The following is an 18708-nucleotide window of genomic DNA, read 5'->3' as shown; positions in this document are numbered from 1 at the left end:
TTTTAATCTAATATATCTGGATAACAACAACCTCCATAATCAGAGATGTCACTTTTTCAATTTAGGATTGTGGGTAGTGTAGTTCTTTTCCATCTCATGCAGACTCTTTGGTCTCCACTGGAGCAGATTGTCGCTAGTGATGTGCGATTCCACTGATTTCCTTTCCAATCCGATACCAAGTAAAATTCAGGGTGGTATCGACGATACTGATCTGATACCGATACTTTGTACAAAAACGTATTTTATTTATTGTATCTCAAATTAAAGTGTCATAATGATTACAGGACATCAGATTACTTGTTCTTATCACTTAATAATGCAGAGTTCATCATATAGAAATAAAAAACCTGAAGTTGTCCGCTATTTGAACGGAAGAGGAAGTAGTTCCTTCCAATTGTAGACAATCTGAATGAAATAGGTTATTTCCACTGTGTTCCTGTTAATGATAAACTACAAATTTACCCTAAATTACTAAAATATCAATATTTTAATGTGAGAATCGATTCTAGAACATAAATTACTGGTATCGGAGGAATCGATATTTCAGTATCGATCCGCACATCACTAATTGTCGCACTATTGTTTGATTATGTCGTAGCTCGTAGTGAGTCTACTTTAGACGGCTAAAACATTATAGCTCATAATTAAAATCCCTGTGGAGAAATTTACTTTCTGGAACCTTGTTGTTGAGCTTTATTAGCAGGTGTTTATTATTGTGAATGGAGCTTAGTAGCTAGCTTGCTAACTTTAGCTTATAACTTAGCACGCCACCCTCTTGTCCAAATACCCGAGGATTAAAAAGTTGAACAAAGTCCAAATTCAATGGGTGACCTCAGAGTGGTTCAACCTAAAAAAAAAAGTGCTTGCAAGTTTTGTATACATCTGGAAAGATATCTGCTCAGGATGTTAGCATGCTGTGTCATCTACGCTAAACATATTTTAGAGACAGCCTTTCATGAACCTGTTGGCTAACAGGACATTTTGAGAGCATCTTTCGGTGAACGATTAGACCACTAAACCGGAAGTGGACACACACACGACTAAACAAGACCGTACATCAGCTCCACAGTGCAGCATCATTTTCATGTCCACGATCAGCTCCACAAACTACAGAACAGTCCTAAAATGTACAGACTCAATAAGCGTCACACAAGATTAAAATACACAGTATACATACTAAACGCTTGTAAAAGATAAATCTTTGTAATTCATCACGCCTACGTAACAGCAAATATACAGGAATATAAATATAGTCCATTTATACCTAAACACCATGGCTTTAAATATTGTGATAAAAAAATAAATTAAAGATTCCTTTAAATAGGAATTAAAATGTGCTCAGTTTAAACTCAAGTCAGCGACCATCACCGTAATCCCTGCTGCGCCACGGCAGGGCCTGTAACACAGAGAGCAGTGTGTATGTGTGTGCATGTGTACTTCTGTCTGTGCATGAGGAGTCTAAGGCTTTCAAAGGTGCACACTATCAGGTCGGCTGATAAATTCACAGAATTGGGATTTTTGCTTTCTAATCTTTTGGTCCGTAGCTATTTTTCTTATTTTAAGTTCATTTTTTTTGTTCAAAGTTAACACAGTTTGTGCGCCAATATAAATATATATTGCTGTGTGTCCCATAATATGTCTCGGCAGGAGTTAATTTTAAAATGTGGATCAATGCTTGAGACAATTCCAGCCAATAATCTGCTTGTGCTCAGTGAGTCAAAATCTCCTTTGTGCTTTTTTGAAGGAGGAGAAAAGCAAAGTTTGCGAGCTTCGTGCCCGCCTTGTGTTTTGGGTTGTAGTTCACTTTCACTGCAGTCCAGTGTAACAGGTCTGTTATTCTGGAGCAGATTTCAAGTGTTTTGTTGTTTACTTTTAACTCTTTGGTGGAGAAACTGAAATGAGTGTGTTTCTACAGCACGGAGACGAAGACGTGAGAGTGATGGATAACGAAACAGTGGTTTGAGCTCCCGGTTAATAAAACCCAGAGTCCTAAAGGTATGTTACATCACTATAACTATACTGTACATTGTGATTTTACACCTCTTTTTGTTTTTACAAAATGAACAACAACAATAGACTCTACACGCAAATTACAGGAGGAGGTGGATGTGGGGTCTGATTGGAACATAAACGGGTGCCTTTAGAGTCGTCTTAGCATATTTTACAAATCATAGTCCTATGAAAACAAATCTCACGGCTTCAGAACAGAGCTGCGAGTCTGTGGCCAAAAACGTTACCTGATCTTAATTTGGAAGTGCTCACCTTTAAGGTCATTTTCTTAAACATACAGAGTCGAGTGTTTTGTTTTTTTTGATTCCTTGTGTGCCAACACACAGTGGCAAACACCACAGGTCAGGTGGTTTGCTGTGAATGTCTTCCTCAGACACCTCAGGACGTTACAGTAGAGTTTAGTTGTGACTTGAATTCACAGCGCACACTGTGGAGTGAAAATGGGACTTCCCACAGCTGTGCTGAGCATGACCTTGAAGAACAATTTGTCCAAATCTGAATCAGGTATGGTTTTGGAACTTTTCAGTTGCACCTTGTCGACTGCATAACATCTAATATAAAGAAAACCTGCTGTGTATTAAGTGGTACATGGCTTTGACACCCATTATTGCTACATAGGAAACCAGCAGAACCTCACAAACTCTACTACATTCACTCTTTCACACTACCTGCACTGTGCAGACATTTTCCTTATACTATGGGGTCGGTGTCTGCTAGGGGATCCTTAAACTAAGGCAAAGAAAATCAGATCACAGAACTTCATTCTGAACACATTAACCTGATGTTTTTAAATATATACAGATGTAGTGTGTCACTGTTAATCTCAACCTGTTTCCAGAGTTTCGTTTATTGTAAAAGAGTGAAATGCACCCCTTATTTCCTGTTTTCTAACTTCCAGATGCTCGGAAACATTCTGGAAATCTTCTCATGAAGTTCCTTCGTGTTATTTTGGAAGCGCTCATAAACTGGATGGCTACGTACAGTTCTGTGGCGTTAGCAGGGCAGTGGTGAGGATTCCTGGAGCTGCGCTGAGCTCCAGTGGAGACCTCATGGGTAAAGTTGTGCTACAGGGGTGGTCAGAGGGGAGTCTGTCAAGGCTGGGCAACAGTCAAGAGTCAGACTCTGGTGTGAGAGGTGTGCTTGGTGTAGTTGGTGTGGTGGGGCTTATGGCAGCATTTTGGTAGCTAGTACCATAGCAGATGTTTGGAGACAGGGAGTCCATGGCTTTGTTTCCTCCAGGTGTCAGGAAGGGTTTGCGTGCTGGCCCTGATGATGGGGCCTCGCCTGGTTTGCCTCCAAGGATGAATCTAGCCTCATCCTGCTCCTCAAGGTTGGATATGTCCTTCATCATAGATTTATGGTAAGAGACAGACAGCTTGTTAGAGCCGTCTGACATCAAGTTGAAGTGTCGGGCGATGAAGACAACAGGGAGCGGAAGCATGGCCACAACGATAAGAGCGAAGCACATGGCCAGAGCCCAGGGAGGATAGCTCTGGAAGCGTTCCTGAGCCTAAAATGACAGAGGGGTGAAATGAAAAGGAAACACTCTTCAAACGTTCCAGATGAAAACTAACCCCCCAATCACTCCTACAAAGTACACCCTGTGTGGCTGTGTAATGGTGGGAATTTATTCTGTGCTTTTTATTCTTACTCACACAGAGACACGGTATGCAATCCTGTGAAAAACGAAGTACAATTTGTCATATATGACTGTTGCTGTTGGACATTTTGCTTACATTTTAGCAGTTTTCGTGTCGTGTTTTAGCTTCTTTTCCCTGAGTGAAGCATTTGAAAACTTCTTTTACACCAAAACAGCACAAACACACACACAGACAGACTGACCAGCTCTTGAACCCAGGCGTTGTATCCTGGTGGGCTGATGGCCATCTCGATGACAGTGGCCGAGATGAGAACGATAAGACAGAAAGGGGAGACGTACTTCCAAAGGTAGAAATAGATGATATAAGGTCGGAAACCTAACATGTCCTCCAGGTCCTGCATGAACCTGACGAAGAACAACAAATTGCAGTAAGGATCCTTTCCTTGGATACACTTTTGTAGTTTGATACACAGCTTTGAGCAGCACCTTGTAGTTAGCCTCACCTTTTGGTGCCATATATCCAAGCAACAGACAGATTTTCCAGGATGACCACTACAGTGAGAGGCAGACCAGCCGAGTAATCATCGAACATGGTGACAAAGTAATTTCCCGACCGCTGAACAAACAACAAGCCGCATAAGAAAGCGATGATGCAGCAACACACTGAAACAAACACAGAAACAATTGGAGCTCATTTGGAAGAAAAGATTAGGAAAAAGTTTGAAAAAACAGATGAGAATTAAAAAGGTTTTATTTGCCATTAAGTGCTATTATTTCCTGTTTCTGCTTTCCATTCAGTTTGCTCACAGCACATAAATACTAATGCAGCTCATTCCCAGATGTACTTTAATCCTTTCTAAGTGCTGAGCAAGGGGTTTCAACTACTAATAGCACGGAGGCTGAGGGAGTCAGTGTGGCGGTGGTGCTGGGGAGCGGCGTACCTGTAAAAAGCTCCTTCTGGACTTTGTAGGCGTCAAGGACAGGTGTGGTGATGCCAGTCATGGTGCCGATCATGCTGCCCAGACCGAGGTTGATGAGCATGAAGAAGAACATGACTGACCAGAAGGGAGATGCTGGGAAATGCGTCATGGCTTCTGTGAAGGCGATGAAGGCCAGGCCGGTGCCCTGGACAGCCTGCAGAGAGACATTGAGAGGTGTGAAACACAGAACATGCTGTGGATTCAGCTGAGTTATGTGTGCCAAAGGCTCACTTTGTTCAGCTCATCCTCCAGAACACACGGCTCCAGACCCAGCTGGGGAAAGCTGTCCTCTTTGACCGTTTTAATGACCCCGTACATCTCAGCGTAGTCCGACGTGGTGAGATGGGAAAAGTTCACATGTGGAGGAATAAGATCATGACTCAGGACGTTGGAGTTGAGGTATCCCAGGATCTTTTCTGCATTCCTGCAGACAGAAAAGGTCAGAATCACAATGAATCCAATACATATTTTGTGCCACACTGTTTGACTGATGCTCTGACAAAAAGCCATGTAAGGTACAATTTCTTGAAAAAAAAACTGTTGCTGTTAAATTACTTAAAGATTAGATTAAATTAAATTAGATTAAATTGTCTCTTAAATTAGATACAAACATTCATTTACAATTTCACCTCAGTAATTTAATAAATGATCACAATAGAGACAATTTAGACCTATTTAGCTTACACTTTGGTATCCTCATATTCTTTATAAAGGATGTGATTTTTTCCTCCTAAATAATTAGGTAGGTAAAAAGCACAACAAAAATTGTGGTTTTTACTCCTGTACTTTGTGTTTGGAACAAATTTACGGAGTTTTAACTTGTTAATGTGCCAAAAACATGTATTTTTAAGAGTAAATGGATACATGCATTTTTCATGCAGTTAGTGCTGTGACCTCAAAATAAGTTCTCTGGCTTCCTCCCATAGTTCAAATTATGCTCATTTCCAGATACATAATAATAATGTATACTTTATTGATCCCCGTGGAGAAATTACTCTCTCTGCATTTAACCCATTCACACAGTGAAGCAGTGGGCAGCCGCAAATCAGGCGCACGGGGAGCAGTGTGTAGGGACGGTACCTTGCTCAGGGGTACCTCAGGGTAACCATTCAGTGGAACCTTTCGATCATGGGGTGACCACACTACCCACTGAGCTATCCCTGCCCTTATTTTGTGTGACCTGCTCCATATCACCACTGTCTCCTGCCCGCTCAGATCCTCATCTGCTATTCATCTTACTGTTCCGTCCGCACGTCTCACCACTATGGGGAACAGAGCCTTCAGTCGCTCTGCTCCTCGGCTCTGGAACTCTCTTCCTCCAGCCATAAGACATATAGACTTTCTTCCTGCATTTAAGTCACAGCTCAAAACTTCTGTTCAAACTGGCTTATTCGCTTTAGTGCTCATTTCATCTGTTGTCAAGTTCTGCTTTGCAATTTTAACTGATTTTATGTATTTTATGACTATTGCTTCTTTTATTAATTTTGTTCTTTTGAAAGGTGACCTTGGGTTTTTGAAAGGCGCCCTCAAATAAAATGTATTATTATTATTATTATTTTATATTCTTGGACTCTACCAGAGTAGCTTGCATGTTTCAAATGTATTAAAAAAACAAAAAACATCATAATTTAATTAAATTTTCAACTTTCCCCTGATTGTCTGGTCCTCATATAAGTTGGAATAGCAGGTTTGTACATTTATTATATGAGGCTAAAACTTTGAGAAGAATCATCTTGTCTTCAAGCGGGGACTTTCCCCGTCTTTGACATCAGATAGAGTCACGAACAGAAAAACACCATCAGAAACTAAGAACTCAGAACAATCTGAAGATGGGCCTTTTGGCTCGAAAGCACTGCTCGCACGTGCACTGACCACAGTATCTGAAAATATGAGGATCCATCACTGTAACAACATATATGTGACAGAAAATAAGGATAACTGCCACTGTTTATAACATGAAGACTGTGGGGATTGTAACTTTGAGGTGTGATTTTTGGTTAATATGCAGTACTCATGAACCTTGCTGTCGGACTTTTGTTTCTTTTTTGGGGGGTTACATTCAATGTTGCCAAAAAAAAAAAAACTTACTCCACAACACACTTTTCATTCATGATGTTTGCCTTGAAGCCCAACACAGCAAACACAACCAGTGTGGCCAAAATGGAGGTCAAAAAGTTGATGACAGAGACGAGCACGGCATCAAAGTGGCAGTTGTTGTCAATCTTATTGTAACTGGAGAAGGCAATGACTCCTCCAAAACCCAGACCGAGGGCAAAGAAGACCTGGGTGGCGGCCTCCCTCCACACCTGCGGCTCCAGCATCTTCTCCAACTGAGATGTGAGGAGAGGCTTTTGTTAGCATGCATGGTTGAAAAAACAGAGGTGAGGAACAATGACTCTTCCATCCTAACCTTGGGAGTGAACATGTGAGCGATACCATCTACGGAGCCCTTCAGCATTAAACCCCTGACCAGGAAACAGAACAGCACCACGTAGGGGAAAAGAGAACTGAAGTACATCACCTGTACAGGTGCAAAAGAAAAAGACATCAATTCAGCAAAAAACAAGCCTCCACACTTTCCTCCTAAATGTTTCTGTGTCATGGTTTCCCAACCTTCCCAGAGGAAGCGATTCCTTTAATGACGGCGAGGCAGACAATGATCCAGGCTACCAGCAGAGACAGGGTCATTTTGATGTTGAGGCCGCCGCTCTCTGCGATGGTGCTGGTCGTGTTCAGAGTCTGCCGGTACCAGAAATAGGTCGTAGCCGAGCTTTTGTCACATTCTGGCTCCACAACTGTAGATGACAGGAAAGAAAAGTTTAATTTGGGTGATAATGAGGAAGCAAGAAGAGAAAAGGTTTGGAAAGACTGCAGGGAGCCTGAGGAGAGCGAAAGGAGAGTATACTGGTGCAGAGGATGTTTGCTCGGGGTCAGTATTACAAGATTTGGCTGGTTTATATTTCTCACTTACACAAGGTCATCTGTGTACTTGGTATGCAAAACGCACAACTCAAAGTCACAACCCTTGAGATTTTCCTCACAGTGTATTAACTTGTTACCTTGAAGAAATGAAATATACCGTGCGTGGCTGCGAGTAGAGGCAGCGGTGTTGTGATAATATGATCACGTATTACTGAGCTTTATCTGTGCAGAGACACACACGGCACACAGAAAAAAGTCAAGCACAAGCAGGTGAAAATGCTTCACAAATTAAACTGAATCAAGTTGTTCTTTACTATGTTTGTTGATCGATTTGCTTCCACGTGTATGTCATCGCAGCGGCCGTGAAATATTTTACAGTCTGCTGCTGTCCTTCAGCATGAATCTCTGCTTCCCCCGTCTTTCTGCCAGCCTTGCTGAGTCATTCACATGCTGGTTTTTGGCTGCCCCAGGGTTTACAATATAATCACCACTAATCGAATAAGTTCCAGTGGGTTTTAATCTGGATTAGGCAAGTGAAGTCTTGACAGAAAGTTGTAGTGAAGGGAAGACAGCTTGTGTCTTCTGCTCAGGAGTGTTGATGAAGACTGAAGCTTTGTAACACAGCAATCCATTGAAGTATAACTGTGAGAATTATGTGCAATCTGCAATGTTTCACCAAATCAGTAGCATGATTTTCTCATCATACTGAACCTTTAAAAATCAAACCCTAAGCGGTCTGCATTAAATGCATCAGTGACCTGCAGTTAAGACAGTTTTCCTGTACGGTCATGTGAAAAAGAACGATTTTCACAGGACTGTAAGTAACAACAGTACGTAGCAAGAGTGACCACCTCTATAAAAACTGGAACGTTCCGGTGTGTATTAACGCAATGCCACAATCTTCCGTGGAGTGAACATCCAAGCAAATTCATCGCAGACTGTGCAGAGAAAGTGCAGAAAAACAAAGAGCTCTACCTCATATCGTACCGCTCACGGTAATACCGGTATAATGTTGGGCAACGATAAGAAAATGAAATATCACGATAGAATATGGGTAAAACGCAAATGTGCAGTGCCTTTGTTTTCATTGTCGGCCAATTTCCACTGGAAATGCCTTTTGGTTAAACTGTCAGCAAGGAATTTGCATTTGCACTGTTACATTTTTATATAACTTTAATGCAGATAAAAAACAGCTGCTTGTTTAAGTGAAAATACATTGGGGTTTTTTTTTTGCACTAATAAAGTTGTGGAGTTGTAAAGTATTTTGTCTAGTGTCAATTATATCATCAGTTATATTGTTATCGCAAATTTTCAAATGTATATCGTGATAAATATTTTTGGTCATATCGCCCTGCTCTATGCAGCATGTGAGTACAAACACCCCAAACCAACTGCCGAGCATGGTAGTGGAAGGGTGATGATTTGGGCTTGTTTTTGCAGCCACAGGACCTGCAGTCATTGAGTCAAGCATGAACCTCTCGGTATGCCGAAGATATCTAGAGTCAAAAGTGAGGCCATCTGTTCGACAGCTAAAGCTTGGCCACAGCTAGGTCACGACAACAATCACAGCACAGCACAGCACAGTAATAAACCTACAACAGAACGTCTGAAAAAGAAAAGAATCGACTCTGCAAAAAGCCAGTCAAAGTGCCGACCTCAACATGGGAGAAATGCTGCGATGGGAACTTAAGAGAGTTATTCATAAACAAACACGTACAATTCTCAATGAACTGAAGCGATGTTGTAATGAAGGGTGGCCCAAATATTAACTTCAAGTTATTGGTGGTTTTACGAGAATTCAAGAATCCAAACTGTCTTTCATCTTAATCCTCATACTGGCTGTTTGTTCCCACTGTCTGAAAGACCCATGTGTGAATTTCTGAACCCTATGAGAGAAAAAATACGAACTCTTTTTGTATCCTTTCTTTAAATTGCTTTTCCATCCCCAAATTCCTCTTCTTAGCCAAGAGACTCTTGACATTAAGTCCAGATCAGTCTTCAGGGTTTTTCCTTTAACTTTGGTTATATGCAGGAAATATCACAGTTTGGAATAACTAAACCATGTTACATAGCTAAACTTAAGTTGCTGCACTTTAAACTTTAGCTTTACATTTTGGGCAACCTGTGTCTGCACAAAACTGTCATTCCTGTTTATCTATAGCCATCCTAGCAGAATGGCATTGGAGGCAGTATCCTTTAGTCATCTTTTGTAACTGCACAACTAATGAGAGGGACTACCATGAGATTTTGGAGAGAAATGCATCTGTGAAACAGCGTTTACTGTCAATTAACAAATGTTGGTATTGCACTAAAGTAAGTTCATATAAACTCACTGGCAAGTGTCCCATTCTTTCTGATTGGGCAGTCACTCCATGGGAGAGGATACTGGAAGGACTGGAAGAAGTAGAAAATGCTCCAACCGATGATCACATTATAGTAGAGACCCACAAAGCCGCACACCTACAGACAGATAGATGGCGTTATGCGACAGAAACAGCCAGATAACATTTAATGAGGTACAAATATGTGATGTCAGGTTTGATATAGACATCACATGTGCAGAGGATCATCTGTGCAGAGTGAGAAAAACATGCAAATGAGGCAGGTGCTTTGTGCATGTCCCAATGCTGCTGTCAGTCTTTGGAGCAGCCTTGCCAGCAAGGACATTCAGAAGCTAAATAAGGTTGAGGGAAGCATGAATAATTGAAGTGCTCTCTTTTCAACAGTGATCTTCTGTGAGATATTTATAGCTACTTCTGCAGCTCTGAAGTAAGACTACCTTCCACTCTCAGACACGTCAATACCTTCATAAACCTGCATCAAGATATAACTTTAACCAGATAGATAAATAGATAGAACCTCTTTGATCTCATCACCATGCTTCACTTGTCAAACTGCTTCTTATGGAGCCGCTAAAGACTTTAAGAGCACTGCTAAAGAAAGAGTGTACATTTGGCTCACAGTTAAAAAGATGATGGCTCTGTCTCACACTCCTTACAGGAACCGAAGCATCTCAGCTTACCATCAGACTTGACATTCCTATTCCACCCAGGCGGGGACAGACGTAGTTCCACACCCCGATACTTCCACGCCTGATCTTCTGACCCACTGCCAGCTCCAAGAAGAAGAGAGGGATGCCAATAATGAGGAGGAGGATGAAGTAAGGAACCAGATAGGCGCCTGAAAAAACAAACAAACAAAAAAGATTTGGTGTTTCTAGGAAAAAATTGTTGCTGTTTGGTTGGCTAACTTACACAGGAAATCACAAGTCCTTGTACCCCTGGTTAGGGAGCTTTTTCATGCTGTAAAATGCTAGTGCTAAGCTAATGGGTAGCACTGGGTGTCCTCTGGCTGCTACAGTAAAAGTAGGACAGTTGTATCAAACTGTGGGAAAATAACCTTTTTACTTCTCGCGTGATCCCACTAAACACCCTCAGTCACTGTTCTCAGGCTTTATGCGATAGGATGAAGTGCACGGTAAAGCGGGCTATGCTATGATGGGCCTCCATTAGCGGTATACCGTTGCGCCGCTGGTGTAGTGGTATCATGCAAGATTCCCATTCTTGCGACCCGGGTTCGATTCCCGGGCGGCGCACGAGTTTTTTCCCTCCCACAATTTCGTTGTCCAGTGACAATAAAGGGCGACTCTATTCTATTCTGTTGTCTGTTACATCTGGTTTAACTACAGTGAAAATGGTCAACCGATGGCTTCAATAACCATTGGCTCACACCACTAAAACTACAATTAACTAAATAAAAAACGTAATGAACTGGATTGAGAGCATCCCAGCTGTTTGCTGACTACTTGCCAGATCACTGACTTAAGAACTCCCTACAAAGGTGACTTGTGCAGCTTCAGCTTGTTAAACTGCAGCTATGCACTGCTGTCTGTTATGGAGGGTGTCTCTGACAAAATTACCTGCAGTTTTTTGGGTTTGCAGCTGTTGTTGTTGCTGTGATGAAGACTGACAGTGGATTTTGTGTCTGGGTTAAATATTCACTGTACGTCTTAAGTACTAACCCTTCTGGAACCCCACACCGTGACCTATGGCCCAACCTAAGATCTGAGATGCACCTCTCTAGAAAATATAACTATTTCGACTCAGCCCACAATGACTGTGATTGGTCAGTTCAGTAATTTTGTTTCCTCCTGTCCATTTCCTTCATTTTTTAATTTAAATAGAAAATAACAGATCAAGTTAAAGAAAGCAATCCCTCTGCTAACTACACACAGGGTACGTCGCAGATGTAACGTAGAAGTAAAAATTAATGCCCATTGCATAACCTGGTATATTCCTGACAGCATTTTTGCCGGAATAAAACTTGTTTTGTTTAACTCAGCCTCATTGATGAATATTCTTTGAAATATAGTTTAATCTTAAAGGATGTCTGAATTTGTCCCCTTTGGAGCTTAATCCAGAGAGGAATCATCAGGACGCAACTGTGTTTTATGTGTGAGGGGTGAGTCATCATCCTGGATATAAAGACTTATAGCTGGCAAACATGTACTATTAATACATCAGAAGCGGGAATTACATTCAGTAGTACATGCATCTCACAGTCGGTGGAGTAATGAGGCAGAGAGATGAGAGGAGGCAAAAGGCTAAATCCAGAAAGCTGAAATAAAGAGGAAGTTAAATTTAGTGAGCGATTCTGGTCTCTTGCCAAACTTGAAATCCACTTCATCACCCGCTAGTTGAAACCAGAGGCCACTAAAAAATGTGATGCAGGATAGGCATCTCAGAGGAGGAAGAATGACAGAGGATGCTGAACGAGAAAGAGAAAGGTGTGTCCTGAGGAAAGGAGGAAACGAGAGAGGAGTCCACACATCAGTAGCGGCCAGCAACCCTGATCTTTAATGTGTCTGTAATTGGGTGGCAGACAGCAAATTACACAATGAAAAATGCCTGCTTGTCAAATCGCATAACCTGGCAAGTGCTGGTGCAAGATTACTGGCAGTAAATCTGGCCTACAGGCAATAAATCCTACGTATATGCTGTAAGTCAGGCACAAGCAGTAAAGCTAAAAACACTTAGACCAATGAAGCAAGAGCAGATCTGTCAGCCCATGATGACAAGGTGTTTTTCCTACAATGAACACCAGTTTACACTGCATGCGCCTCCGATTACATAGAGTACATGCATACCTGAGAAAAATAAAACCTCATACAGTTACATTCATTCTCCATACAGCTCTCTGTTTACCAAGGTATCAGTTGAGCCTGGCCTGCCCTACTGGCTATAGTAATCAATAATGCAGCTATTTTTAGACTTGGCTGCTTTATGCACAGTACAGCTGCTCTCTTGGCAGGGCTGAAATGAATGAAAGTGTCGTGTTGTTTTTGATAGTCAAGGTCATGAGGTGAACAGCTCTCTCTGTGGCAAACGAACATGCTTGTCTGTAAAGAAAACAAATCCCATTGCTCGAATAGGACTGAGCGATCAATACCAAAATGTTAACAAGAATATTTTCTTAATATCCACATGCATCTGTTATAATCTCTAAGCTAATTCTTGCTGATTATTAGTTATTTTCTGTTTATTTATAAGATTTCTTCTGGATGGTTTTCATGTTTGATTTCTGTTTGGGCTGTAGGATCTGTAGCTTTTAGTTCTTTTTACTTTTGAAATTTAGCTTCTCTTTGTATTAGAGTTTGTTATTTATAACCTCTTATATTTTGCTGGGAAAATGTAGACACTCACTGTTGTACCTCTCTCCTGAACGCCTCTTTGAAACAGCGTTTCTAATTTGGAGTCATCACTCCATAACCCCGTTGCCACTGGTTTTCAGCCCAGTTATTTTTTGATTTCTTTTGTAGATTCAACTAAAAAAATGTATACATTATAAAAACATATAACATTATGTAAGATATACATTTTATGCCTGCTAGTAACAAAGTGCCTAAAAATACAATTTATAAGTGGTTCTTTGCTAAGTTATCTGTAATGTGTAGACAAAACACTGGTTCATCCCCTTATGTGCCTTTTTGTGCTTGAACGATTCATAGGTCAGTGACATCGCTCTGAACACTGTGAGGAACCAGGACGACTGAAAATGAGTGAAAAAAGCAGGCGATGCCCAAAGAAAACCTTTGAAAGACCTTTAGAAAGCCTGAAGAGTTATTGCTCAACACAACTTTACAAAATGAATGTGACATCATGAGTTCTCAGACCAAAGCCATCGTTAACCTCAGTCTTCATTTGGGTTTGTAAAGATTTGTGACTAAAATTGTTCCACAGAGACTGAAATATAAATACCTGCTAAATATGGGAAAAGTACTACAGTAAGTGTCAAAAGAAAAGTGTTGAGCCACAAAGACACAAACTAATTTCTCCATCATCATAACAACTGAATGTGGATAAATGATAATTGATAATAAATTACTTCCTGGCAGTGTTGGTGGAGTAACATGTAAGGGAGTTAATTAATTAAATGAAGAAATAAATGTAATTCTCATCAGTTCCATAGAATTTAAGTGCAAAATCCTCATGAGTAGGATGCCTGAAAGAGCTCAAGACCCAGACAGGCTGTTATGAATCATATTTAAAAAGAAGAATGTATATATGTGGTAAATGCTGTAACTATTGCCTCTGACTCACCTCCTCCATTCTTTTGGCACAAGTAAGGGAAGCGCCACACGTTCCCCAGGCCCACAGAGAAGCCCACCTGGGCCAGGATGTACTGCAGTTTGCTGTTCCAGGCGGGTCGCCCATCGTTTTCAGGGACCTCTATCTGAGGGACTTTCTTCCCCGCCGCCCCTCCGACATTCAGGGAGCTGCTCTTGTAGTCGAGCGGCTCCTCGTGTGCGAGCAGGTCAGCCACCGACTCTGTGACGTGCTCATGGCTCTGCTCGCGCTGTGTCACCTTGCTGTTCTTAGGCATCAGGGAGGCTGAGGGTCAGGAGGGGGGTGGGGGTGGGGGCGAGTGGAGAGAGAAACAGAGAGCGAGAGACGGGAAGAAGTGACGGAGGCCAAACGTCAGGTGGGGATGAAAGGAAGAGCGATGCTGAAGAGCGATTGCTGGATTTCAGTTCTTGGCTTCAGTCCTGCATCAGAAAAACAAAACAGAGCGATAGTCGCACCCGAAATGGTGTTTGGACATCATAACATTTAATTTAGTAATGATGTTGTATTATTAAATGATAACAACGTTAAGCATCTACGTTGTGAATAAAATAGTAGAAGGTTTCTGCCCTTGGTGAGTCTAATTTCCTGACTGTGATCGTTAAATAACACTTTGTACAGTAGCTGACACAAGTAATACCCCATTTATTGCTTGGTTAACCTCCTAATAAGCCACTGGATTGTAACACATGGTTATATCTCTCCAGAGCCAATAAAGAATGGCACCATAAAGACAGGATCACAGACAATTTGTCACAAAGACAGCTGTACGAAGAAGATTTGGGGACAATTTTATTATGCTTCTGCATAAATGTGACCTAAAACATTACCAGAGGTTACTACAAGTCTTTAAGGGAGAAAATAAGAAACCAGCAGAACCAGTCACATTGATTTATTGCAGAATTTGATCCAATATTATACGTTTGTGATGAGGAGCAGTATTAGCAGTAAATTTGAATATAAAAGCAACAGGTGATGATGCTGAGATGTTAGTGGATTCTGAGCAGCATTTAAATATCAGACCTCTGATATAGTCTGAAAAGCACTAAAAGGAAGTGAATCGTGGCGTGAAGAAATGAGTTGTCTGAACACCCGAGGACCTGAGAAAAAAAGATGACTGATGCTCATCAGGCTGGAGAGGATTAAACAATCCTTTATAAAGAATTTAGACTCCACCAGTCGGGCATTTTGAGAGGTCACACGTGATTCCAGGGTAACTTTTAAGTAACTAAATGTCACATTGGCTATTGGACATGCTTATGAGTCTGCCACCAAGAGAACAACAATACAGAGGAATGCAGGGCTGCAAAGACAACATCACTGCTGTCCGTTTACAGCCTTTAGGGCTGTGTGGTAACGTCAGGAGACTTTGTGGATGCACAACACCAAAAACCATTTGGTTCATATGAAAAGAAAAACAAGAACCTTATCCCATCTGTAAAACACGATCTTGTTGTGTCAAGATTTAGGCCTTTCTGCATTTGGGCCAGCACTCATGAAGTCTAAGTTATGGTAGCAAATTCTAAAAGAAAACAATGTCAAGACATCTGAAACTGAAAAACTGAGTCATGATAGCAATAGATGGTTTATATTTTTAAATTACCAACACAAAATATTGTGAAAGGGCCAGAAGTGTGGCGCTCATGTGAGGAAACTCACAGAGATGTTGGAGTGCAATGTGCTCTGAGCTTTGGGGTGCACTTCTCCACGCCATCACACACGGCTGATCAATAGTTAAGGCAAATGCTTAGTTGCACTTCGTGCCACTTAAATGGGTCACATTGAGATACTGAAAGCAAAGATTCACACGACTTTGCCACATAGGGACGTAATATTGAATCGGTTAACTAAAAAATAAATGGTCTTGTTGTGTTGTTTGCTTGGGTTATGCTTATTAGGACTTTTCCACATATTCTTAGCGCTATACAAATACGGGTCATTTACCATTTTACCATTTTCTTGCAACTGTATGCAGTATCCGAATTTAAGAAAAGCTCACCAGTGATTGGAACGGAAACAAAGCCCCTCACTGCAGCTCTTTGTATCTCATGCAATGTTTTCGGGTCCCAAAAATTCCCAATCCTGCAAATTGTTCTATTTAATTTCCCTGTTCTGAAAAGCTTAACTTTAGTGAAGCTTTTTTCATGTAAATCCTTTAATCCTCTGGAGCCTTGCGCCAACATCCATCCCCACCCCTCTTTGAGGGAGTGGTTGGTTCAACCCAAATGTAATAGAGGAAGTAAACACGATGCTTTGGATGAAGTGCCCTCATACGTTCTCCTTATTCACATCACAGGCCTGCACAGACTCATTACTTATTGAGTGGGCTCTTTTCTCCATCATGTTTTCCAATTGAGATGCAAAAACTGCAAAATATGAAGTCTGAAGTGAAAAAGAAAAGAAAAAGAAATTAACTAGAAAAAGTATTCTCTGTGATTGTGAGCTCATATTTCTAGTTCCACACTTGAGCTGAATGAAGGTGCTCTACCTTTCACGTGATGCTACAGCAGTGATGCGCCCGAGATCTCATCGTCACTGCTTACATCAGCCTAAAACAAGCTTCCTCCGTATCAGCCGATTCAGCAGACCTTAAATGCTCCACAAACCCTCTTAGAGCTTCTACCGACAACAACAAACCTACATATTCTTGATGCGCTTTTACTGTCCTAAAGAAAAACCCCCCCACAAAAAACAAAACATCCCTAAAACAGATTTCCTCCTCTGTGCACAACAAGATGATCCCATGATGTAATAATCCAAGCGCAGCCATTCACAAGTCTTCATAATCCTGTGTGCATTAACTGTAAAAACCACCCGAGTGCTGCTTTTCTGTCTTGTCATTCAATCCCACGCTACAGTAGATATGTAATATCAATCAGCGACTGCATCATGGGGCCAACACTGGAAAAATAAAAACAGCAAACATCAACTAACCCATCCAATAATCCTCTGGAAAAAAAAAAATCAGCACACAGTTCAGATGACCCCAGCTAATGCTAAGACCGAGTCTGTGTGGAGCAATTTCATACTACAGCAAAAGGTTGGAAGAAACCTTTGGGTATGGCTCGCTTTATCTGAGGTCATTCATTGTGCTGTCCTTCAGAGACTTTCACCGCACAGTTACAACCTGGCCTGGCTTTAGATATACAAGCTGCATCATCAGTCTAGTAAAAACACATGATTTGGATTTCTGTTTCTTGCCAACAGTCTGTGGCTAAAAAGAGATACCAGCATATATGAAAAGCAGTATGTCAAAGACATACAAACAGACCACGGTGTGTTAAAAGTTATATTCATTTGCAGATAAGGATGAAGGACCTCACCTATTAGCTAGAAGGTGGTTATTAGTGATACATGTACACAGTCATACACAGGTGCTGTTACTTATTGACAGTGTCACACACGACGCAAAATGCAGTTTGATTATAAAGAGGCAACCCTGTATACATCAGCTTCTGCAATCAGTCTCAATTAGATGTCCAGACTTCATTGATCAGCTGATCCTGCGATTATCAGCGAGCTCTACAAGTCTGAGCCACAGTTAAAGGTTAATCAGCTGTTTCACAAAGTAAAGAGTGTTAAAAGTCTGAAGCACGCATGTCTTTAATGGCCAAATGGCAGCATTAGACCTCAGAGGCTGGGACTGTGTGAATTGAAAGCATGCAGGATGTGAAAATCTCCATCATCAACACTACGACAGAGATCACTGTCTGGAGCACCAGGTGAGACATCTGGTGATGACAGCGATACCTCTGCCTCTGTTTTCACTGCTCGTCCTGAGCAGAATCAAGGTCACTCCAGAGCCCAGACCTGCGTGCGTCGCGGAGCACATTTGAATCTTGATGCCTTTTTGTTCGCAACATAACACAACTTCTCTTTAAAGTTGGCAAGCATCTCAGGTATGACACAGAACAATTAAAACTACTTTTAAGCAGAAAGAAATGTTAAATGAAGCAATGGCAGGAAAAGAGTTTCTCACCGTGAGTCTTGTACAGCAGTATAATCCGGGCTTAAGCGATCGCAGTTGTCAGAGAATATCTGGAGAGAGGCATGAATACATCCACCACGAGCATGTGTATGTGTGTGTGCGGCTGTGGTACTGACTGAGCGCTCACAGGACAGTGCAGGACGGAGCATCACATGCTGCACTGCCAACAATTGACGTGCAGGGTGGAGAGCGCACCGTGACGCACGAAGTGGCTCTTATTATCAACAGTGGCAAATTAACACGCCCCACTCTTTCACTTGTTTGAGATCCATCACGGCATCTCTGCGCCGGAAGAAGGACGCCGAGTGAATGAAGGGGGCTACAACCGTGCGCGGATTTGTCAAGGTTATCCACTCCTACCTGAGGAAACGACCGACTGACGCAGTTTTCGTCATTCGCTTTTCAATTGATGGAAATTTGAAGCCGTTCAGCCATGACCGGTCGGCACACTGAAAAACAGTGCTCAGGAAAAAGAAAAAAAAAAACAAATATATTTAAGGTAGAGCTCAATGAGCCTGGTTTCTGGTGGCAGTATTATGATGAAATGAGCAAAATGTTGAAATGTGCGTTTTGTAGCGGAGAAGA

General features: G+C 41.6%; 1 protein-coding gene and 1 non-coding gene across 2 annotated transcripts; one reads left to right on the top strand and one right to left on the bottom strand.

Annotated features, from left to right (window-relative positions):
* Window positions 1-523: 523 nt before the first annotated feature.
* On the bottom strand, window positions 524-18440 carry LOC102214906 (sodium-dependent neutral amino acid transporter SLC6A17-like). Its single transcript, XM_005741407.1, has 12 exons — window positions 18115-18440; window positions 14112-14557; window positions 10535-10692; window positions 9846-9972; window positions 7204-7385; window positions 7001-7111; window positions 6679-6920; window positions 4822-5014; window positions 4552-4744; window positions 4114-4273; window positions 3853-4015; window positions 524-3520 (listed from the first exon to the last, which is right to left on the bottom strand). Exons 2-12 carry the CDS (start codon window positions 14392-14394, stop codon window positions 3119-3121), a joined length of 2214 nt encoding a protein of 737 aa, XP_005741464.1. The 5' UTR covers window positions 14395-14557; window positions 18115-18440; the 3' UTR covers window positions 524-3118.
* Window positions 11037-11107, top strand: trnag-ccc (transfer RNA glycine (anticodon CCC)). The gene has a single exon. It is a non-coding gene; the product is annotated as a tRNA-Gly (tRNA).
* Window positions 18441-18708: the final 268 nt, after the last annotated feature.

This window comes from Pundamilia nyererei, unplaced genomic scaffold (assembly GCF_000239375.1).
Source record: "Pundamilia nyererei isolate P.nyererei 1_Seehausen unplaced genomic scaffold, PunNye1.0 scaffold00110, whole genome shotgun sequence".
Classification (NCBI taxonomy): Eukaryota; Metazoa; Chordata; class Actinopteri; order Cichliformes; family Cichlidae; genus Pundamilia; species Pundamilia nyererei.
This window is presented reverse-complemented; position numbering and strand designations above follow the sequence as displayed.